This window comes from Culex quinquefasciatus, chromosome 3 (assembly GCF_015732765.1).
Source record: "Culex quinquefasciatus strain JHB chromosome 3, VPISU_Cqui_1.0_pri_paternal, whole genome shotgun sequence".
In the NCBI taxonomy this organism is placed as follows: Eukaryota; Metazoa; Arthropoda; class Insecta; order Diptera; family Culicidae; genus Culex; species Culex quinquefasciatus.
This window is the reverse complement of record NC_051863.1, coordinates 107271813-107290753: the sequence shown is the minus strand read 5'-3', so window position 1 is coordinate 107290753 and position 18941 is coordinate 107271813. Positions and strand designations below refer to the sequence as shown.

General features: G+C 33.3%; 1 protein-coding gene across 1 annotated transcript in view; it reads right to left on the bottom strand.

Moving 5' to 3' along the window:
- Nucleotides 1-3202: 3202 nt before the first annotated feature.
- The window catches only part of LOC119769187 (NADH-ubiquinone oxidoreductase chain 5), a 40234-nt gene continuing 24495 nt past the window's right edge, over nucleotides 3203-18941 (bottom strand). The window contains exon 3 of the mRNA XM_038261096.1: nucleotides 3203-3420. Coding sequence (XP_038117024.1) covers nucleotides 3203-3420 — 218 coding nt within the window. The remainder of the gene's footprint in view (nucleotides 3421-18941) is intronic.

Genomic DNA, 18941 nt, shown 5'->3' with positions numbered 1-18941 from the left:
ACAGAGAGTTTTTGAAATTATTTAATAATTTACTAGAAGTGACTAACCTTCTAAGATCTTTTTTATTATTTTTAATTTTCATTTCTCAATTTGGCAAATTTTAATTTATGCTTCAGGGATATAAAACAATAATTTCTGATCACTAGTTTGACCAAGAACTGACTAAGACTGCCATCGCAGAGAGTTTTTGCAATTATTTAATAATTTACTAGAAATGACTAGAATTCTTAGACTTTTTTTATGAATTTTACAGTTTGCTTCGTAGTTTGGCAAAATTTTTGTTAATATTTCAGAGATATAAAACAATAAATTCTGATCACTAGTTATACCAGGAACAAACTCAGACTTCCATCGCAGAGAGTTTTTAAAATTATTTAATAATTTACTAGAAATGACTAACAATATAAGATTTTTTTTTTATCAATTCTAAATTTTGCTTGGTAGTTTGGCAAAATTTTAATTAATATTTCAGAGTTATAAAACAATAATTTCTGATCACTAGTTTTACCAGGAACAAACTCAGACTTCCATCGCAGAGAGTTTTTGAAATTATTTAATAATTTACTAGAAATGACTAACATTCCTAGACTTTTTTTTATCAATTTTAAATTTTGCTTGGTAATTTGGCAAAATTTTAGTTAATATTTCAGAGATATAAAACAATAAATTCTGATCACTAGTTATACCAGGAACTGACTCATACTGCCATCGCAGAGAGTTTTTGAAATTATTTAATAATTTACTAGAAATGACTAACATTCTTAGACTTTTTTTTAATTAATTTTAAGTTTCATTCCTCAATTTGGCAAATTTTAATTTATGCTTCAGGGATATAAAACAATAATTTCTGATCACTAGTTTGACCAGGAACAAACTCAGACTTCCATCGCAGAGAGTTTTTGAAATTATTTAATAATTTACTAGAAATGACTAACATTCCTAGACTTTTTTTATCAATTTTAAATTTTGCTTGGTAATTTGGCAAAATTTTAGTTAATATTTCAGAGATATAAAACAATGAATTCTGATCACTAGTTATACCAGGAACTGACTCATACTGCCATCACAGAGAGTTTTTGAAATTATTTAATAATTTACTAGAAGTGACTAACCTTCTAAGATCTTTTTTATTATTTTTAATTTTCATTTCTCAATTTGGCAAATTTTAATTTATGCTTCAGGGATATAAAACAATAATTTCTGATCACTAGTTTGACCAAGAACTGACTAAGACTGCCATCGCAGAGAGTTTTTGCAATTATTTAATAATTTACTAGAAATGACTAGAATTCTTAGACTTTTTTTTATCAATTTTACATTTTGCTTCGTAGTTTGGCAAAATTTTTGTTAATATTTCAGAGATATAAAACAATAAATTCTGATCACTAGTTATACCAGGAACAAACTCAGACTTCCATCGCAGAGAGTTTTTAAAATTATTTAATAATTTACTAGAAATGACTAATAATATAAGATTTTTTTTTATCAATTCTAAATTTTGCTTGGTAGTTTGGCAAAATTTTAATTAATATTTCAGATTTATAAAACAATAATTTCTGATCACTAGTTTTACCAGGAACAAACTCAGACTTCCATCGCAGAGAGTTTTTGAAATTATTTAATAATTTACTAGAAATGACTAACATTCCTAGACTTTTTTTTATTAATTTTAAATTTTGCTTGGTAATTTGGCAAAATTTTAGTTAATATTTCAGAGACATAAAACAATAAATTTTGATCACTAGTTATACCAGGAACTGACTCATACTGCCATCGCAGAGAGTTTTTGAAATTTTTTAATAATTTACTAGAAATGACTTGAATTCTTAGACTTTTTTTATCAATTTTAAATTTTGCTTGGTAGTTTGGCAAAATTTTAGTTAATATTTCAGAGATATAAAACAATAAATTCTGATCACTAGTTATACCAGGAACAAACTCAGACTTCCATCGCAGAGAGTTTTTAAAATTATTAAATAATTTACTAGAAATGACTAACATTATAAGATTTTTTTTTTAATCAATTCTAAATTTTGCTTGGTAGTTTGGCAAAATTTCAATTAATATTTCAGAGATATAAAACAGAGCCGGGACCGTGGTGTAGGGGTAAGCGTGATTGCCTCTCACCCAGTCGGCCTGGGTTCGATCCCAGAAGGTCCCGGTGACAAATTTTGAGACGAGATTTGTCTGATCACGCCTTCCGTCGGACGGGAAGTAAATGTTGGCCCCGGACTAACCTAAAAAAGGTTAGGTCGTTAGCTCAGTCCAGGTGTAGGAGTCGTCTCCCTGGGTCCTGTCCTGGTGGAGTCGCTGGTAGGCAGTTGGACCAACAATCCAAAGGTCGTCAGTTCGAATCCCGGGGTGGATGGGAGCAAAGGTGTAAAAAGAGGTTTGCAGTTGCCTCAACAACCAAACCTTCGGACACCTAGTTTCGAGTAGGAATCTCGCAATCGAGAACGCCAAGGCAATGCTGTAGTGCGAATAATTTGATTTGATTTGAAATATAAAACAATAAATTCTGATCACTAGTTATACCAGGAACTGACTCATACTGTCATCGCAGAGAGTTTTTAAAATTATTTAATAATTTACTAGAAGTGACTAACCTTCTAAGATTTTTTTTATTAACTTTAAGTTTCATTTCTCGATTTGGCAAATTTTAATTTATGCTTCAGGGATATAAAACAATAATTTCTGATCACTAGTTTGACCAGGAACTGCCTAAGACTGCCATCGCAGAGAGTTTTTGAAATTATTTAATAATTTACTAGAAACGACTAACATTCTAAGACTTTTTTTATCAATTTTAAATTTTGCTTGGTAATTTGGCAAAATTTTAAATAATATTTCAGAGATATAAAAAAAATTGAATACTAATTTGACCAGGAGCTGATTCATACTGCCAGCGCAGAGAGTTTTTGAAATTATTTAATAATTTACTAGAAATGATTAACCTTCTTTTTTTTTCAATTCAATTCTGTTTATTTCTTTAGTTATCGTTTAACAATAGTTTTTATAGGTGCAGTACAGAGTTTTGGGGGATCCTTTCAGCTGTGACTAATACATTTATCTCAATGGATGGAAATAAAGTTTGTTGAAAAACGAAACGGAAAACAGGAAAACACTCGCAAAAACCTGTTGCTATTGCTGGGATAGTAGGGGATAGGAAGAGGAAAGGTATCTTAAAAACTATATCACAGTCTCACGGCACCAAACTCGATATCAGAGCGTTCTCCGACATCGTGCAACTAGTCCAAAATCGTTGTAGCAGCTTGCTTGTCCAGGTGTCCAGCGATTCCGTGTTAGCCTCCTCGAGCTCGTCCGTCGGGAAGTTAAACGGCAAGTCCAGCATCATTTTAAGAATCTTGTTTTGGCGCGTCTGCAGCTTTTTGCGGCGAGTTGAAGCACAGCTGTGCCAGGCTGGAAATCCGTACGTTAGAGTCGGACGGAAGACGAGTTTGTAGAGCAGCAGTTTGTTGATTAACCTTCTAAGATTTTTTTAATCAGTTTTAAATTTCACTATGTAATTTAGCAAAATTTGAATTTATACTTAACAAATATAGAACAATAAATTCTGATCACTACTTTTACCAGGAACTGACTCAGACTGCCTTAGCAAAAAGATTTTTTTGAAATTATTTAATAATATACTAGTAATGACTAAACTTCTAATATATTTTTTAAATAATTTTGAAAACTCTATGCGATGGAAATCTGAGTTTGTTCCTGGTCAAACTAGTGATCAGAAAGTATTGTTTTATATCCCTGAAGCATAAATTAAAATTTGCTAAATTGAGAAATGAAACTTAAAATTAATAAAAAAGATCTTAGAAGGTTAGTCACTTATAGTAATTTATTAAATAATTTTCAAAACTCTCTGCGATGGCAGTCTGAGTCAGTTCCTGGTATAACTAGTGATCAGAATTTATTGTTTTATATCAATAAAGAATTTATTCAAATTTTGCTAAATTACATCCCGAGCAGACGGAAATAACTTGGGAATAAAATTTTTTGATATTTGAAAATACTCGGCCAATAACATTTTATGTTATTTATAACAAGAATTGTTATTCGTCTTTATTATTTTTTTGTTATTGGATTGTTATTGTAATAACATACTAATAACATTTTCAGTTATTCTTCGAACAAATCTTTGTTATTATTTTTGTTATTTTAACAACTAATCTGATCATCCCAATAACAGTTGGCGGTATTCTTCCATAACAAAAAATGTTGTTCCAAAGTTGTTTTGGCTTTCAACTAATATCAACCCAATAACAAATTTTGTTATGATATCATAAACTGTTATTGAACTCTTATGCAAAAATGGATTTTGTAAGAATATTCCATAACAGTTTTTGTTATTTTAACAGTATATGTTATTGAAATAGCATGAATTTAGTTTTTACCGTCTGTTCGGGATAGTGAAATTTTAAAATTGATAAATTTATCTTAGAAGGTTAGTCATTTCGAGTAAATTATTAAATAATTTCAAAAACTCTCTGCGCTGGCAGTATGAGTCAGCTCCTGGTCAAACTAGTATTCAATTTTTTTTTATATCTCTGAAATATTATTTATAATTTTGCCAAATTACCAAGCAAAATTTAAAATTGATAAAAAAAAGTCTTAGAATGTTAGTCGTTTCTAGTAAATAATTAAATAATTACAAAAACTCTCTGCGATGGCAGTCTTAGTCAGTTCCCGGTCAAACTAGTGATCAGAAATTATTGTTTTATATCCCTGAAGCATAAATTAAAATTTGCCAAATTGAGAAATGAAACTTAAAGTTAATAAAAAAAATCTTAGAAGGTTAGTCACTTCTAGTAAATTATTAAATAATTTTAAAAACTCTCTGCGATGGGAGTCTGAGTTTGTTCCTGGTATAACTAGTGATCAGAATTTATTGTTTTATATCTCTGAAATATTCACTAAAATTTTGCCAAACTACCAAGCAAAATTTAAAATTGATAAAAAAGTCTAAGAATGTTAGTCATTTCTAGTAAATTATTGAATAATTTAAAAACTCTCTGCGATGGAAGTCTGAGTTTGTTCCTGGTCAAACTAGTGATCAGAAATTATTGTTTTATATCCCTGTAGCATAAATTAAAATTTGCCAAATTGAGAAATGAAACTTAAATTTAAAAAAAAAAATCTTAGAAGGTTAGTCACTTCTAGTAAATTATTAAATAATTGATAAAAAAAAACTCTCTGCGAAGGCGAGTTAGTTCCTGGTCAAACTAGTATTCAAAATTTATTGTTTTATAACTCTGCAGCATAAATTAGAATTTTGCCAAATTGCCAAGTGAAATTTAAAATTGATTTAAGAAAATCTTAGAAGGTCAGTCATTTCTAGTAAATTATTAAATAATTTAAAAAACTCTCTGCGATGGAAGTCTGAATTTGTTCCTGGTCAAACTAGTGATCAGAATCTATTGTTTTAGATCCCTAAAGTAAAATAATATAACGGATGTGAAATTTAAAATTATTAAAATAGCTTGGAACGTCAGACATTTGTAAAAAAAAAAGGAAAAGAGTATGATAGTCAGTTCTTGGAAATATAATTTGATCTTTTATATTCTTGCAGTGTCAAATTACAAAAGTAGCAAAAAGCTTGGAAACTCAGTTGTTTGAATTTAGTTTTTGAAAATAAAAATAAACTTTCTGAGATTGGAATCCAAATCAGTTTCAAGTCAGTTTAGTGATAAAAACTGGTTGTTCCTGGAGTATAAAATCACAACTTAGCATAAGGCCATGTTGAATTTCAAAAATCTATAAATCTGATAAAACTAGTAAATTTAAATAAATTATAAATCTTATTTTAATATCCTTCTGGGATGGGAGTCTAATTCAGTTCCTGAAAATGTAAGCGATCAGATTTTTTTTAAACCTTTTAGTATACATTCACAAATTGGTATATTACCATGCCAAATCAACAATTTTTTTTGAAAATAATTATTTATTTAATTATTTTGTTTAAATTTTTTGTATTTTTATGTATCTGCATTGTTTATTGTTTTATCTGGATATAAAACAATAATTTCTGATCACTAGTTTGACCGGGAACTTACCCAAACTGCCATCACTGAAAGTTTTTTTAAATTATTTAATTATTTAAATAACTGACGTTCCAAGAATATTAAACTATTTTAAATTTCACTTGGCAATTTGGCAAGTTTTTAATTTATAAATACTTCAGGGATATAAAACAATTATTTCTGATCACTAGTTTGACCAGGAACTAACTCAAACTGCCATCACAGAAAGTTTGTTTAAAATTGTAAAACGTGGGTTTCATAGAAAACCTATATGTTTGGGTATCAAAAGATCTGAAATTTTATGCCCTTTGGCGTCATCCATAAAGTATGTCACGCTCTGGGGGAGGGGGGGGTCTGAGCAAGTGTGAAATTGCATGTTATAAGCATAGGAAAAGCGTGACAAAGGGGGGGAGGAGGGTAAATTTTGGCTGATTTTTGAGTGACGTACTTTATGGATGAAGCCTTTCCGATGACACATAGGTTGATCTGTGAATGGTGGACCGGTTCAGATGCCGGCTGATTTTGTGTGGTCTTCCACATACATGATTTTGGTTAGTTTTGACTGTTGTTTGTATTTTATCATCTATTACTGGGCAACCAGCGGAACATTTCGGTCGCTGTTATTTGCACAAGAATAACAACATTTGGTGTTTTATGTGAACAGTGATATTCTTCACAACTTCAATTCTTTGATGAACGGCATATGTTTGAAGTTTTTTCTGTGCCAAGGATATGAAATAACAAAGATTGAAAAAAAAGATATTAAAACGAAACTGCATAAAAGTTGCACCAAAAGATTCATCAAAACTATCAAATGATTCGTCAATCTAAGTACGTACCATTAGAAAAAAGTTATTTTGTATGTTTTGTTTATAAATTTAATAAAAAATAAAATTAAAAGCTACAAAAATTATTAACTTTCGGTATCCCGAAAAAAAAACATTTTCAACGCTTTCTCCAATATCCTAAGAGGAGGCTTGCCCAACCTTTTTGGCTCAATTTTCACAAGACATGTTATCTGCACCTGGAGCACTTATTTACTTAAAACTTACACAAAAATGACTTTAAAATTTTTTTCCGATCTTTTGCCAAAGTTATGTTAACTGGTCATCTTAAAACTGATTCCACCAAATAAACCATGAAAAAATGTAGAACTGTTATTCTATTGATCATTAATGTGAGAATTGAGCCGAACAGATCGGGTGGTCTGTCTTGAAAAAAAAAACAAATTCAAAATTTTCCAACTCCTATACAACATTAAATTTGAATTGTCATTTTGATGAAAAATTTATGATCGTGTCAAAATTTGTCAAAAGTTTCCTAATGTTTTAGAAAAAATGGTAAAAAACTAAAAAAACACACACAAAAATTGGCCTCCCGACTAAGAAAACCATTTTACCAAATTCCACTTCGAAAGTTTCAATTCCAATTCAAGCATGATATTTTTGGATTATGCAACACCGACGAACACCCTATTTCTCCATACAAACTTTAGAGAAAATCTAATCAGTTCTGTCTGAATATTTTCGAAAAATCAATTCAAAGTTTATGCTTCCTTCTTGATGAGACTGTGCATGATTTTTTTTTTCAATTTTTGTAGGTCATTGTTAGCTATTGTTTCTGATCACCTACATGACAAAAACTGAATCAGAATCTCATGCCAGACGTTTCTTTAAATCAATCAATTGTTAATTATAAATAAAAGAGTTTCTAAGATTTTAGATATTAATAAATTTGACATGGCCGTATGCCGATTTGTTAATTTTTACTTCAGGGCTGTAGAAATACAAATATCGATTACTAACATAACCAGTAACTGTATCAATCTCCCATCCCGGTCTTACCAGTTTATAAATTTATACTTCTGAGACAATATGATAATAACAAATTGTCTGATGTGTGCTACCTTGTGAGATAGACCATTTTGGTCAAAAATTAGTTATTGATAACGTTTTGTTATAATTAACAAACTCTACAAGATGCTATAACCCGATTTAGGATATTCGCTTCCGTCTTGCTATCTTGTAACACGTCATACAAATTGTTGGAAAATGTAGAAATTGTTTCTTGTTTTTCACAAATTTACATTAAACACATTTTTAAGTGCAATGCAATCGTTTGTTATTGAAAATATACTGATAAAGTCGGTTAAACTCTTGATTTAAGCTTATTTTAGTTTGTTTGGGAAATCTGTGCACACTTGTGACACGTAGTTCCTTTTTACTTTCAAGGCCCACTTGGTCGTTGTCACAAGCACACAATAGACGAACTTTTATTAGTAACATCAACCAGGAGCTGAATAAGTCTTCCATCTCAGAAGGATTTTTTTAAATTAAATTTTAATTTTAAACCAGGGGTGACCAAAGTATGGCCCGCGAGGTGATTTTTTGTGGCCCGCAGACCCATTTTGAATGATCATGTAAAATGGCCCGTTGGCCACTTGTAAAGTGATTTAATACTTTTTCAAAATTAAGGTTTATTTCAAACTTTTGTAAGCTAATCTTTTTTAATTTTTTGTTAATAAAAAAACTTATGATTTATCAATATTTTGATCCCCACTTTAGGATACAAATAATTTTTTCAAAATATTTTATAATTAAAACAATTTTACACGTTTCAATGTGAGTGAAACTAGTAAATATCGTTAAAATTTTCAGCATTTTTTTAAGAAATATTAAAAAAACGTTCAAGTTTTACTTAGGCAGAATTCTGTAATAGTTGCAAAATTGTAAGTTTTCTTTATTAATTATATATTCTTTATTAATTGCCAAGTCATAATGACACTTTTATGAACTGACCCTGAAACAAACATTGCACTTCCTTCGTGATTCGAACTCATTACAGTTAGATAACGAATCTGATTGACTACCAATTGATTTAGGCAGACAAAATGTGGAAATCGGAGGATCAAGTTTTTTGCAAATATTTTACAAAGCTTTCGTCGATCAACCCACCCCTCCACCATTATTAAAAAAATGGCTCAAAAACCAGGAGCAAAAATATATTTTCAAAAAACTTCAAAACTTAAAAAAACATGAAATTTAAGTGCAATTAGCTGAAATTTATTAAATATGCATTCCTTTGCATTTAGAATCATTTGAGCATGTTTGGGTTTATTAAAAAAATGAATTTTAGTTAATTTTCGATGAAATTAATAAATGTTTTATTTTTTGCTTAAATGTTTTTTTTGTCCAATCTTTTTTTTTTTGAGAAAAATGATTGCAGTTTAACTATACGGAAGCTTAAAACATTCTCTAAAAAAAATTTCATTGAATTGTTGGAATTCTGGCTCTCAACGATTTTTCATTAGCCACACTAAATTTATACATAAAATTACGCCTTCAGATGAATTGTTCAATATGTAATATCACCATTTTTGAAATATAAAAACAAAACTTTGTTTTTTTTTAACACAAGTACATTCAGCTAAAAACTTTTTTTTCAAATACCTGAAACAATAAAATCAACGATCCCAGAAGGTCCCACGACTCGCCTTTCGTCGGACGGGGAAGTAAATGAAAATGTTTCTAGGATATTTCTTGCTTACTTTTTCAAAAGGTCCTATGTACATTTGAAACCCATAGCGCATTGTATGTTTTGAAAAAGTAATCATGGCTTTCATGTGCAGGAACTGACTAAGATTCGTACCTCAGAAAGATTTATGATTTTTTTTATAAATTATTTCATATATTTAATTTTACTCTATTTTTTTATTTCACGTTGCCTTACGCCAAATTGTGAATTTATATTCTAGGGATATAGAACTACAAATCTTATCGCTTTCATGTGCAGGAACTGAATCTGGCTTGTATCCAGGTAGGATTTCTGAATTATTATATAATTTATTATAAATAATTAATAATAATTTAGATAATTGTATATAAATTTTTATAATTAATTTCTTTTGAATTCCTTCCTTATGTCAAGTTGTAAAGGTATATTTCAGGGCTATAGAACCAAAAATTCTGATAAGCAGGAACTGAATTAGTCTTCCATCCCAGAAGAGTTTTTAAATTATTTCCTTATTTATTTCAACAGAACGAAATTTCCTTGATTTCGCCCCTTTAAAAAGTTTTTATTTTATTTTATTTAATTATTTATTTAAGAAAAAAACTTATTTTCTAGAAATTTTGATAATAAAATATTTGACATGGCCTAATGCCGATTTATAAATTTATACTTCTTGTATATAGAATAAAAAAATCATATTACTAACTTGAACTGGATTTGAATCAGACTCCCATCCCAGAGCGATTTTTTTTATCAATAATTTATTTTTTGGACAGTTTTTAACTGGATTTTTTTTGTTGGTTAACCCGTATAGGCCTGGGTGAAACTGAAATCATTGAAATGACCATAACTCATCCAATTTGCATACTTCTTTTTTTAATTGGACTCGAATGTCTATTTTTCGAAAATAAGCCGGAAACCCCAAACATTTTTTGGTGGGTCAACTGGGTAAAAATGGCGATTTAGGGGTCCCGCAAAAATTTTAAACAGCCATTTTTGAAAAAAATACAATTTTTCAAGTTATGATCGTTGTTCCACCAGACAGTGCTGGCCATGCATTCTGGACCACCTAAGATCTTCCGGATTGGGCGGGTAGGTCTCCAACCCCGGGGAAACCGGTCATCCATGAACCCCAGAACCACTTTTGGACCGATCTGGCCACTTTGGGACCGGTTCCTGGTACTCCTGTGAAACCCGAAATATGACAAATTATGGGCATATTATGGACCCAGTCATTTGGGTGTCAAAGTTCATCATTTTCAAATGGTAGGTCATCCATGAACCCCACTTTACGATCTGGCTACTTTGGGACCGGTTCCTGGTTCTCCGGTGAAACCCGGGATATGGCAAATAACGGGATTATTTCAGAACAATTCTGGACCCAACAATTTGGGTGTCAAAGTTCCCAACAATTTCGCTGCGTTCATAATTTTCAAAATCTAGCTCATCCAGGAACCCCAAAATCATTTTTGACCGATCTGGCCACTTTGGGTTCTTGAAACTTTTATGCAATTCGAAATATAACTAATGACGCGTTAATTTTATATTAATTTTCGACAAGGCAATATAGGTGCCTAAGTTGATTATTTTTAAAATCAAGCTCATTGATGATCCCCACAATCATTTTTTTTACCAATCTGGTCCCTTTTTCAACGCAATTTTTGATCAGGCAATTTGGGTGTAAAAATTCATCATATATAATTTCACATCTACATTGGCTAGTTACTTTTTTCTGAAGGAGCCCCGGAACCGAATCAATAGTTTCCAGATCTGCACCGGAGTTACCAAGTGACCAGATCGATCCAAAAGTAATTTTGGAGTTTTTGGATGCCCGACATTTTGAAAATGATGAACTTTGACACCCAAATGGCTGGGTCCATAATATGCCCATAATTTGTAATATTCCGGGTTTCACCGGAGTACCGAGAACCGGTCCTAAAGTAGCCAGATAGGTCCAAAAGTGGCTTTGGGGTTCATAGATGACCTACATTTTGAAAATAATGAACTTTGACACCCAAATTGCTGGGTGCAAAAATTTTCTGAAATAATTCCGTAATTTGTCCCTGGAATATGGTTTGGATTAACGGAATCGGTCCTAAAGAGGCCAGATCGGTACAAAGCGGTTTCAGGGTTCATGGATGAGCTAGATTTTGCAAATGATGAACTTTGACACTCAAATTGCTGGATCCAAAATTGTTCTGAAATAACCCCGTAATTTGCCATATTCCGGGTTTCACCGGAGTACCGGGAACCGGTTCCAAAGTGGTCAGATCGGTCCAAAAGAGGTTTTGGGGTTCATGGATGTCCTATATTTTGAAAATGATAAACTTTGACTCCCAAATGGCTGGGTCCATAATAATCACATGATTTGCCATATTCCGGGTTTTGCCGAAGTACAGGGAACCGGTTCCAAAGTGGTCAGATCGGTCCAAAAGAGGTTTTGGGGTTCATGGATGTCCTATATTTTGAAAATGATAAACTTTGACTCCCAAATGGCTGGGTCCATAATAATCACATAATTTGCCATATTTCGGGTTTCACCGGTGTACCGGGAACCGGTTCCGAAGTGGTCAGATCGGTCCAAAAGAGGTCTTGGGGTTCATGGATGACCAACCTTTTGAAAATGATTACAAGCTTCTTATCCCATGCTTTTTCATCCAAAGCGCTTAGAAAAATCATAACCATTTATTTGGCTGGCCGCACCACATGCGCAAAACATTTAAAAAAATATACTATACAATATACTACATCATAATCTATCAAAAGAAACAAAAACGAAAAAAAAAATTTTTTAATTTATCATCAAACTTCTCCCACCGCGCAACATCAGTAAAGTCACGCATGGCTTGAACAACAACACTCCTGCTGACCAGCGAGGTGCGCTGCCGGCGGGCGGCTGTGAACGCGCGTTGGAGGCAGGCCATGAGATGCGCGCACACACAAACAAACAAACACCAAAAATGATGCAAATTTTCAAAAGTTTGCATTTGTCTAGAGAGTTTCAAAACCTATTCATCCTAGAGATTTGGTCCCAAAGAACAAAATGTAGAGGATGAGTTGCTCGAATTTCGTATGTCGTAAAAAGGTACCTTTTCTAACAACTATTAGGAGATATTTTGAGTCAAAGTTGTCAAAGAGAGTTTCCCGGCATTACAAAAAAAATTCAAAAACTTTTTTAGTGCAAAATGTTCAGCAAAGAGTACTTGAATTTTGCATGTAATAAGATTTGAGAAAAAACCTTACCATGTTCGAAAATCCCCCACATTTACTTGCACCTTAAGGCTATCGCCCCAGTGAAAAAAAATATAATTTAACACAAAAATTAAAAACTCTTCTTTGCCCTGATTCAAACAAAGATCTAGCTCAAGCTTTCACTGTTCTCGCAAAGTTAGATGTAATCGGGCGGTAAGGCTTAAAAAAACTTTTGCGAGAAAGAGAAAGCAGATTCTGATGCAAACCAAGCAATTTCTGTGGCATCGCGTGGTTTGAATGTGTTGGTAAAAATTGTCATTTTTTGAAATTAATAACTTCGTGGAAAAATACTAAAAATATTGCGTCTTCGGGCAAGATGTTCAAAACTTTATAAAGATCGAATCTGAGAATGTGTATGGATCGGAAAACTATTGAACCTTCCAAAGGCCAACAACTGAAAAAGTTGAGTTTTTCGTGAAATTTTGACGATTTTTCCCATTAAAAAATCATCAAGGGCTTAAAAGGAGGGGTGTGGCCAAAATGAGCTCATATTAAAAAAAAATATCTTTAGGTCGATTTTTTATTTCAAGTGGTAGCACCGAGGGATATAGGGCAGCGAATGACCAAGAAAGTTAAAGCTGCCAGAAATAAATGAATTTACAAAAAGCGAGGGGTATCTGAATTTGGACCGCCCTAATGTGCAGTAAATTTACCTATGCTCTCCAAAGTTTTTTTCTTTCTATTTTAGTGCAAAGCCCAAAGCTCAACTCATCCCTTCTTGAGAAACACTTCGGCGTCCTGTCATTTTTCTGGCTGTGGTACGTTCCTTAACAAAGTCCGAATGTAGCTAATCCAACGAATTTACTGTTTCTCAGCGAGCTTACGAATGATTAATGATTTCCTGCAGGCCTTCTTTGTTGGATTGATTCCTGATGGCGGAAGTGTTGACAAAGCTGACAGGGATTAGTCGCCTAACGGAAGGTGATTATTCCATCGCACTTTCAGCTGTTTGCTACATCAAACGTATCAAAAGCTATAATATTGGGATTTTAGGAAGATTTAAGCAGAAATTCCATTGGTATGGTTTGAAACCCGCTTTGAAATTCGCATAAAGTTGAAAAATGATTTCACAAATTTGGGTGTTCTCCCTATCCCTTGAAAGTATACGTTGAGAAAAGTTTACCACCAGAAATAAGAGCAAAAAGATGTTTACTGTCTGGCGCACAGTCCCCTCAAAATTGTAATCCGTATGCGGTACTGATTTCAAAACACCCTCCTGAAAGTGTTTGAGAACCATTTGAGAAGGGAACCGGTAAAGGCAGCAAGTGGCCGCCTGTCGTGCCACCCAAACACACGTGCCAAACTTGTCAAACGGCTGCCTCTCCGTCTTCACCGGTAATAACCTTCTCAAATCTTCAAGTCCTCCTCGCGCAACGTGCAAAAACTCACGTTTCAATCCGTTCCTCGGAGTGTATTCTCCCTTCTGGGCGATGGTGACACACACACACATCTGTCCCATTTGTCAGTGCTGGAGTGTCTGAATTGATACGTTCCTTTGCCTTTTAGAGGCTCCCATGGCAAAAGGTAACAAGGAGGATGACACAAATCTGTTGGCAAAAATGGAATTCAATCGTTCGATTTTACCGTCAGCGGTTGATGAACTCTTGAGGGTAGAGGAAATCAATTCTTGGCAGCAGATATCACTTCCGTGCGGGGCAATTTGATTGATTTATTCACATCGGTTAGGCACTTCCTGCGCAGGATTTAGTCAAGTGAAAAGATAACCTTTTGCTTGAATAACTATTGCATATTGGGATTCTGAATTATAGTTGACAGTAATTCATTCAAGTACTTAAAATTTTGGCAAACGATTATTAAAAATTATAACCAACGTCGTTTAAATTAAACTTTCAATCATCCAGGTGACAAAACACGTTCCCAATACAGTAATGGGTGGCAACCTTAAATCACCGCATAATCTCTAATTAAATATTTACCATTTCGCCATAATTAAAGAAATTACCAACGCTGAAGGTGACTGCATTCAGGAAAAGCTGACAGGTTCAAATTCTTGTGAAAATCTGGCCGGGACCTCAAAAGCCACCACACTAAATAAGCTCAACATGAAAGACAGAAGCACTACCTACTACTCTCGGGAGAGCACAGGAAATAATCAAAAGTTATGAAATTAATTTTCCGCGCTTTGTCACGTGATGGCGATGGCTGTTTTAACGCGGAAAATGCCACCGGAATAAACCTGACAGCTGCGGTTGTCGGTGATAAAAGATTTATGTGAGAATTATTTTATTGTTTTTTAAACAACTGTGTACGATATGGTTTTCATTTTCCAAAATTAGTTACTTATAATTAATTTTTGCAATTCCGTCGTGAAACTACTTACTTTTCCTGTCATTATTGAACGACGAAATAGCCTACTTTTCTGTAACAAAAATAAAAGAATCGAATAGCAACACTTTTCAAAATAAATGCTGAAAAGTTCTACTTTTCAGCACTGAAAAGGGTGCTGAAAAGTTGAACTTTTCAGCACTTGTTTCGAAAAGTAACACTTTTCAACATTTTTTTTATTTAAACGATTTATTGACAAAATACAAGAAAATTTGACTTAAAATTTCACTCAATGGGTGTTTCGGAATTGCAAAAAATGTTGTATGGAACTCGTTGCAAAACTTGATTTTTTCAGCACTCGTCGTATTTATCCAACTCGGTGAACCTCGTTGGATAAATGTACGACTCGTGTTGAAAAAATCCTCTTTTTGCAACTTGTTGCATAAACTACTATTTTCTGGCATTTTTTTCACCAATGCTGGGAGTTTACTTTTTTTTTAAATTGGTAACAGGAAGTGCACAAGTCGTTGCCAGCCAGTCTCTGATAAAGCTCTATGCCAAAACTCTAGCTTAATAAGGGAATAAAACTAGCAATGAAATAAACTCATTATGAGCGGGATGTTGCCCTTGTAGAATTTTGCTAGTGTATTTTTGTCCTCCCGAAAAACATTCACTGGCGTCACAAGCAGGAAGTGAGTGAAGAATTCATGAAAATTTAATTATCACTCGTCATAATCTACACCACCATATTTAATTCCCCTTTTTGTTTCGGGCGTGCAAATCTCATGAAACTTAACAAGTTCAAAGGAGGGTGAGGATATTTTTGAAAATGTGAATAACTTATAAAATATAAAGATAAAAAATATTAAGAACTTAAACTATAACAAGGGTAAGCGTAAACGGTCACAATATGAAATAATTTCATTGGCTTATTCAGCTGAACATGATAATTATTCATTTGAATGAACATCTATTAAATTTATTCAAGCGTAATTAATTCTAATTTAAATTGTTTTATTAATACCCAACAATGCTAACAAAACGTGGGAGCATGTTTTCATTCTGAAAAATTCCCCCATGCTCAACTGAAGTTGTTACGTTTTTTAGAGATATGATCAACGGGCGTGCGGTTAAAACGGTATAGTTTGATATAGTTAAGGCCCGAAGTCAGATCAATGTGTTAATCTTTGTTTGCTATTTCATAGGAGGTATTCTTGTCAAATTTTGTGTCTTTTTCCCTTTTGCCTTAAATAAACCTTTTGCTACATAAAGCGTACTTCCTAGTCGGAAAATTTTCTAATGACGCAAAGAAAACGGTGAGACTCTAATTTTAGAACGCTCTTCCACCAGTTGTAATTAATAAGGTTCTAGGGTTGACTGAGTTGTAAGGGTGTACTGTACTGAAGCCCTAATTCCCAGTATGAGCTTGATAGGTCGAACACTTGCACGGCTTAAGCCAAATAATCTGGGCGGTGGTTAGTAGAAATCGCAAAAAAAAAATACTTACATACTCAAAAATGCGATAGTTGATTCATATTTGCTCTTATTCAGCAGTACAATGGGAAAAGTCGAATTCGAACCACCCTATTAGGTACACTGGTTCCCTAACCATTTAAAGATAGCATTGCCCTCACCCCTTCAATATTTATTCAGAAATCTTTTTGTTTTTGTTGGGAAAATAAACCCTGGTGGCCTCGATGCTGCGTGGGTTGATTCATTTCAAAGGATTTTCTTCCAAAAAGGAGAAAAAAGTAAAGAAACTCAGTTCACAGTTACTTTTTTTGTTTAATAAGCTCACTGACTGTAGGAGGAGTAAAATAAAATAGGTCGGCAGAAAAAAATACTCGAACCCATATCCAATTGCTCATGCTTTCATTCTGCACACCTCTTTGAAGTATCAATTACCCAGCATTTTGTTCCAGTTTATCGTCCTCGGCGAATAACTTTTCACAGATGAATTAAAGTACAGCTGACAAATTCAGTGTAGGTGCAGAGGAAAAATAGATAGCTCAAGAAAAGTGGTCGAGAAAGATAGAGGGAGAGAGAAAAGTGTAGATAAAGTCAAACCGATTTTCTCGGAACTTTCGCAAAAGTTGGAGGTGTGAAAGTGTTTTTTCCCAGGACTCAAATGATTTTTTATTCATTCTTCTTTAAATTCTGTATTCATCGGGCGTATTCATACGAACAGCAGTTCTTTCTCAAAGAAATGCGAATGAAATCAAGTGATGGTCCAATTCGCATTGTCCACCGAGGACAATTTTAATATCGGACAAAACTTTTGAGGCTATTTATTCAGTTTTCAAGTTGACGGTTCAACGAAAGTTGGTAAATTCGCTAATTTCGTCAGTTTCTTCACTACCCATTAGGGTGGGTACGGATTTTGAAAAGTTCTCAGATCAAGTTCTGGTGTAGTTCCCCTTGTAGGGCATACCCATAGGGACTCTCAGGCCAAATTTCAGCTCATTTGGTTGAAAACTGGCTTGTCTCAAGCGGGTTCAAGTTTACATGGAAATTACTATGGAAAATTTTGAATTTCCGTTCATTCGCTCCTACAGGCCTGGGGAAAACATGTAGAAACTTCTAGGATGGCCAGAAATGAGCAGAATCGTCTGGAGAACAACTTTTCCTAAGAGACCAGGTCGATTCGTTCAACCCCCATCGAGCTCAACGACAATACATCCGGGGTTTTCGGAACCAACGGTTTTCCCCAGAAAAGCATCAAATTTTCCTTAGCATGCTATGAATGCTTGATGAAAACCGCGACGCCACGTGTCAAACAGTTACCACGTGATTGTAAAATTTGCACCATAACAGTTTTTTCTTCTTATTTGGAGGTTCAGAATACAGCTGAATAGTATCCTGATCACCATGAATTATAATTCTATGGTTCAAAAAGTAAAAAAAAAGTAATTTTTTATAGGCGATGTTGGTCCACGTGGTAGCTGTTTGACATGTGGCGACGCGTCCAAAACATTGAAGATCTGACAACCCTATCAAAAGTTATAAGCACTTAAGTGTTATTTTCGCACTTTTTGCATTTTGGATAGCACTCTTTAAATGTGAGGAAGGCGCCAACCACCAAAGAGTGGATTAAGTATTTTTTTTTTTATTTCTAGATGGAAATAACTTTTTTAACACGCAATCACAAAGTAAAGTTTCATAAACCCTAAAAGCTACTAAAGATCACCATAACACAACGAAAAAGTCAGACTTCGTTGATTTACATATAATTTACGTATATATGTGTGTATTATTATTCTTCGTTCGAGTATCATCATAACTCTTTCCACGTGGAGTAGTATATTTCGCAACATCGCATCGTTGCTGTTGATAATGTTATTCGAAACAAATTCAACAAATAAACACACATTTTTACGTGCGGGCATGAGTTCGGATCGATTGTTTCAACAATTTACTCTCGAAACTCTTATACACTCAACCACAAACGATGCAATAATTATGCATGATTTCTTGCAAAACAACTTCAGCACCGGTGCCTCTAACCCGTCTCGTATGCTCCTCAATTAATGCTGTTCGCTAAATGTCTTCACTCGGTTATGTTTTGCTGGAAGTTTATTGGTTTTATTACAAGTGTTTGTTTGTTACTTCGTTCGCAGAATCTGTAAAAATACGATATTCTAGAGAATGCGCCTGTTGGTAATTCAATATAAAGTTTGTCAGTTTCAAAATTTTTCAAAAATTTGAGCTATGCTCCTTTTAAATACTACAACTTTTTTATTCATGGTCATTTTCCTATTTTTTAAGCTGATTTACAATAGTTTACAAGTTTATATTTTGTACGAGCAAATATATATTGTCAATTTCTGTTTTTTTCTAACGGAATCGACGTAACACCTT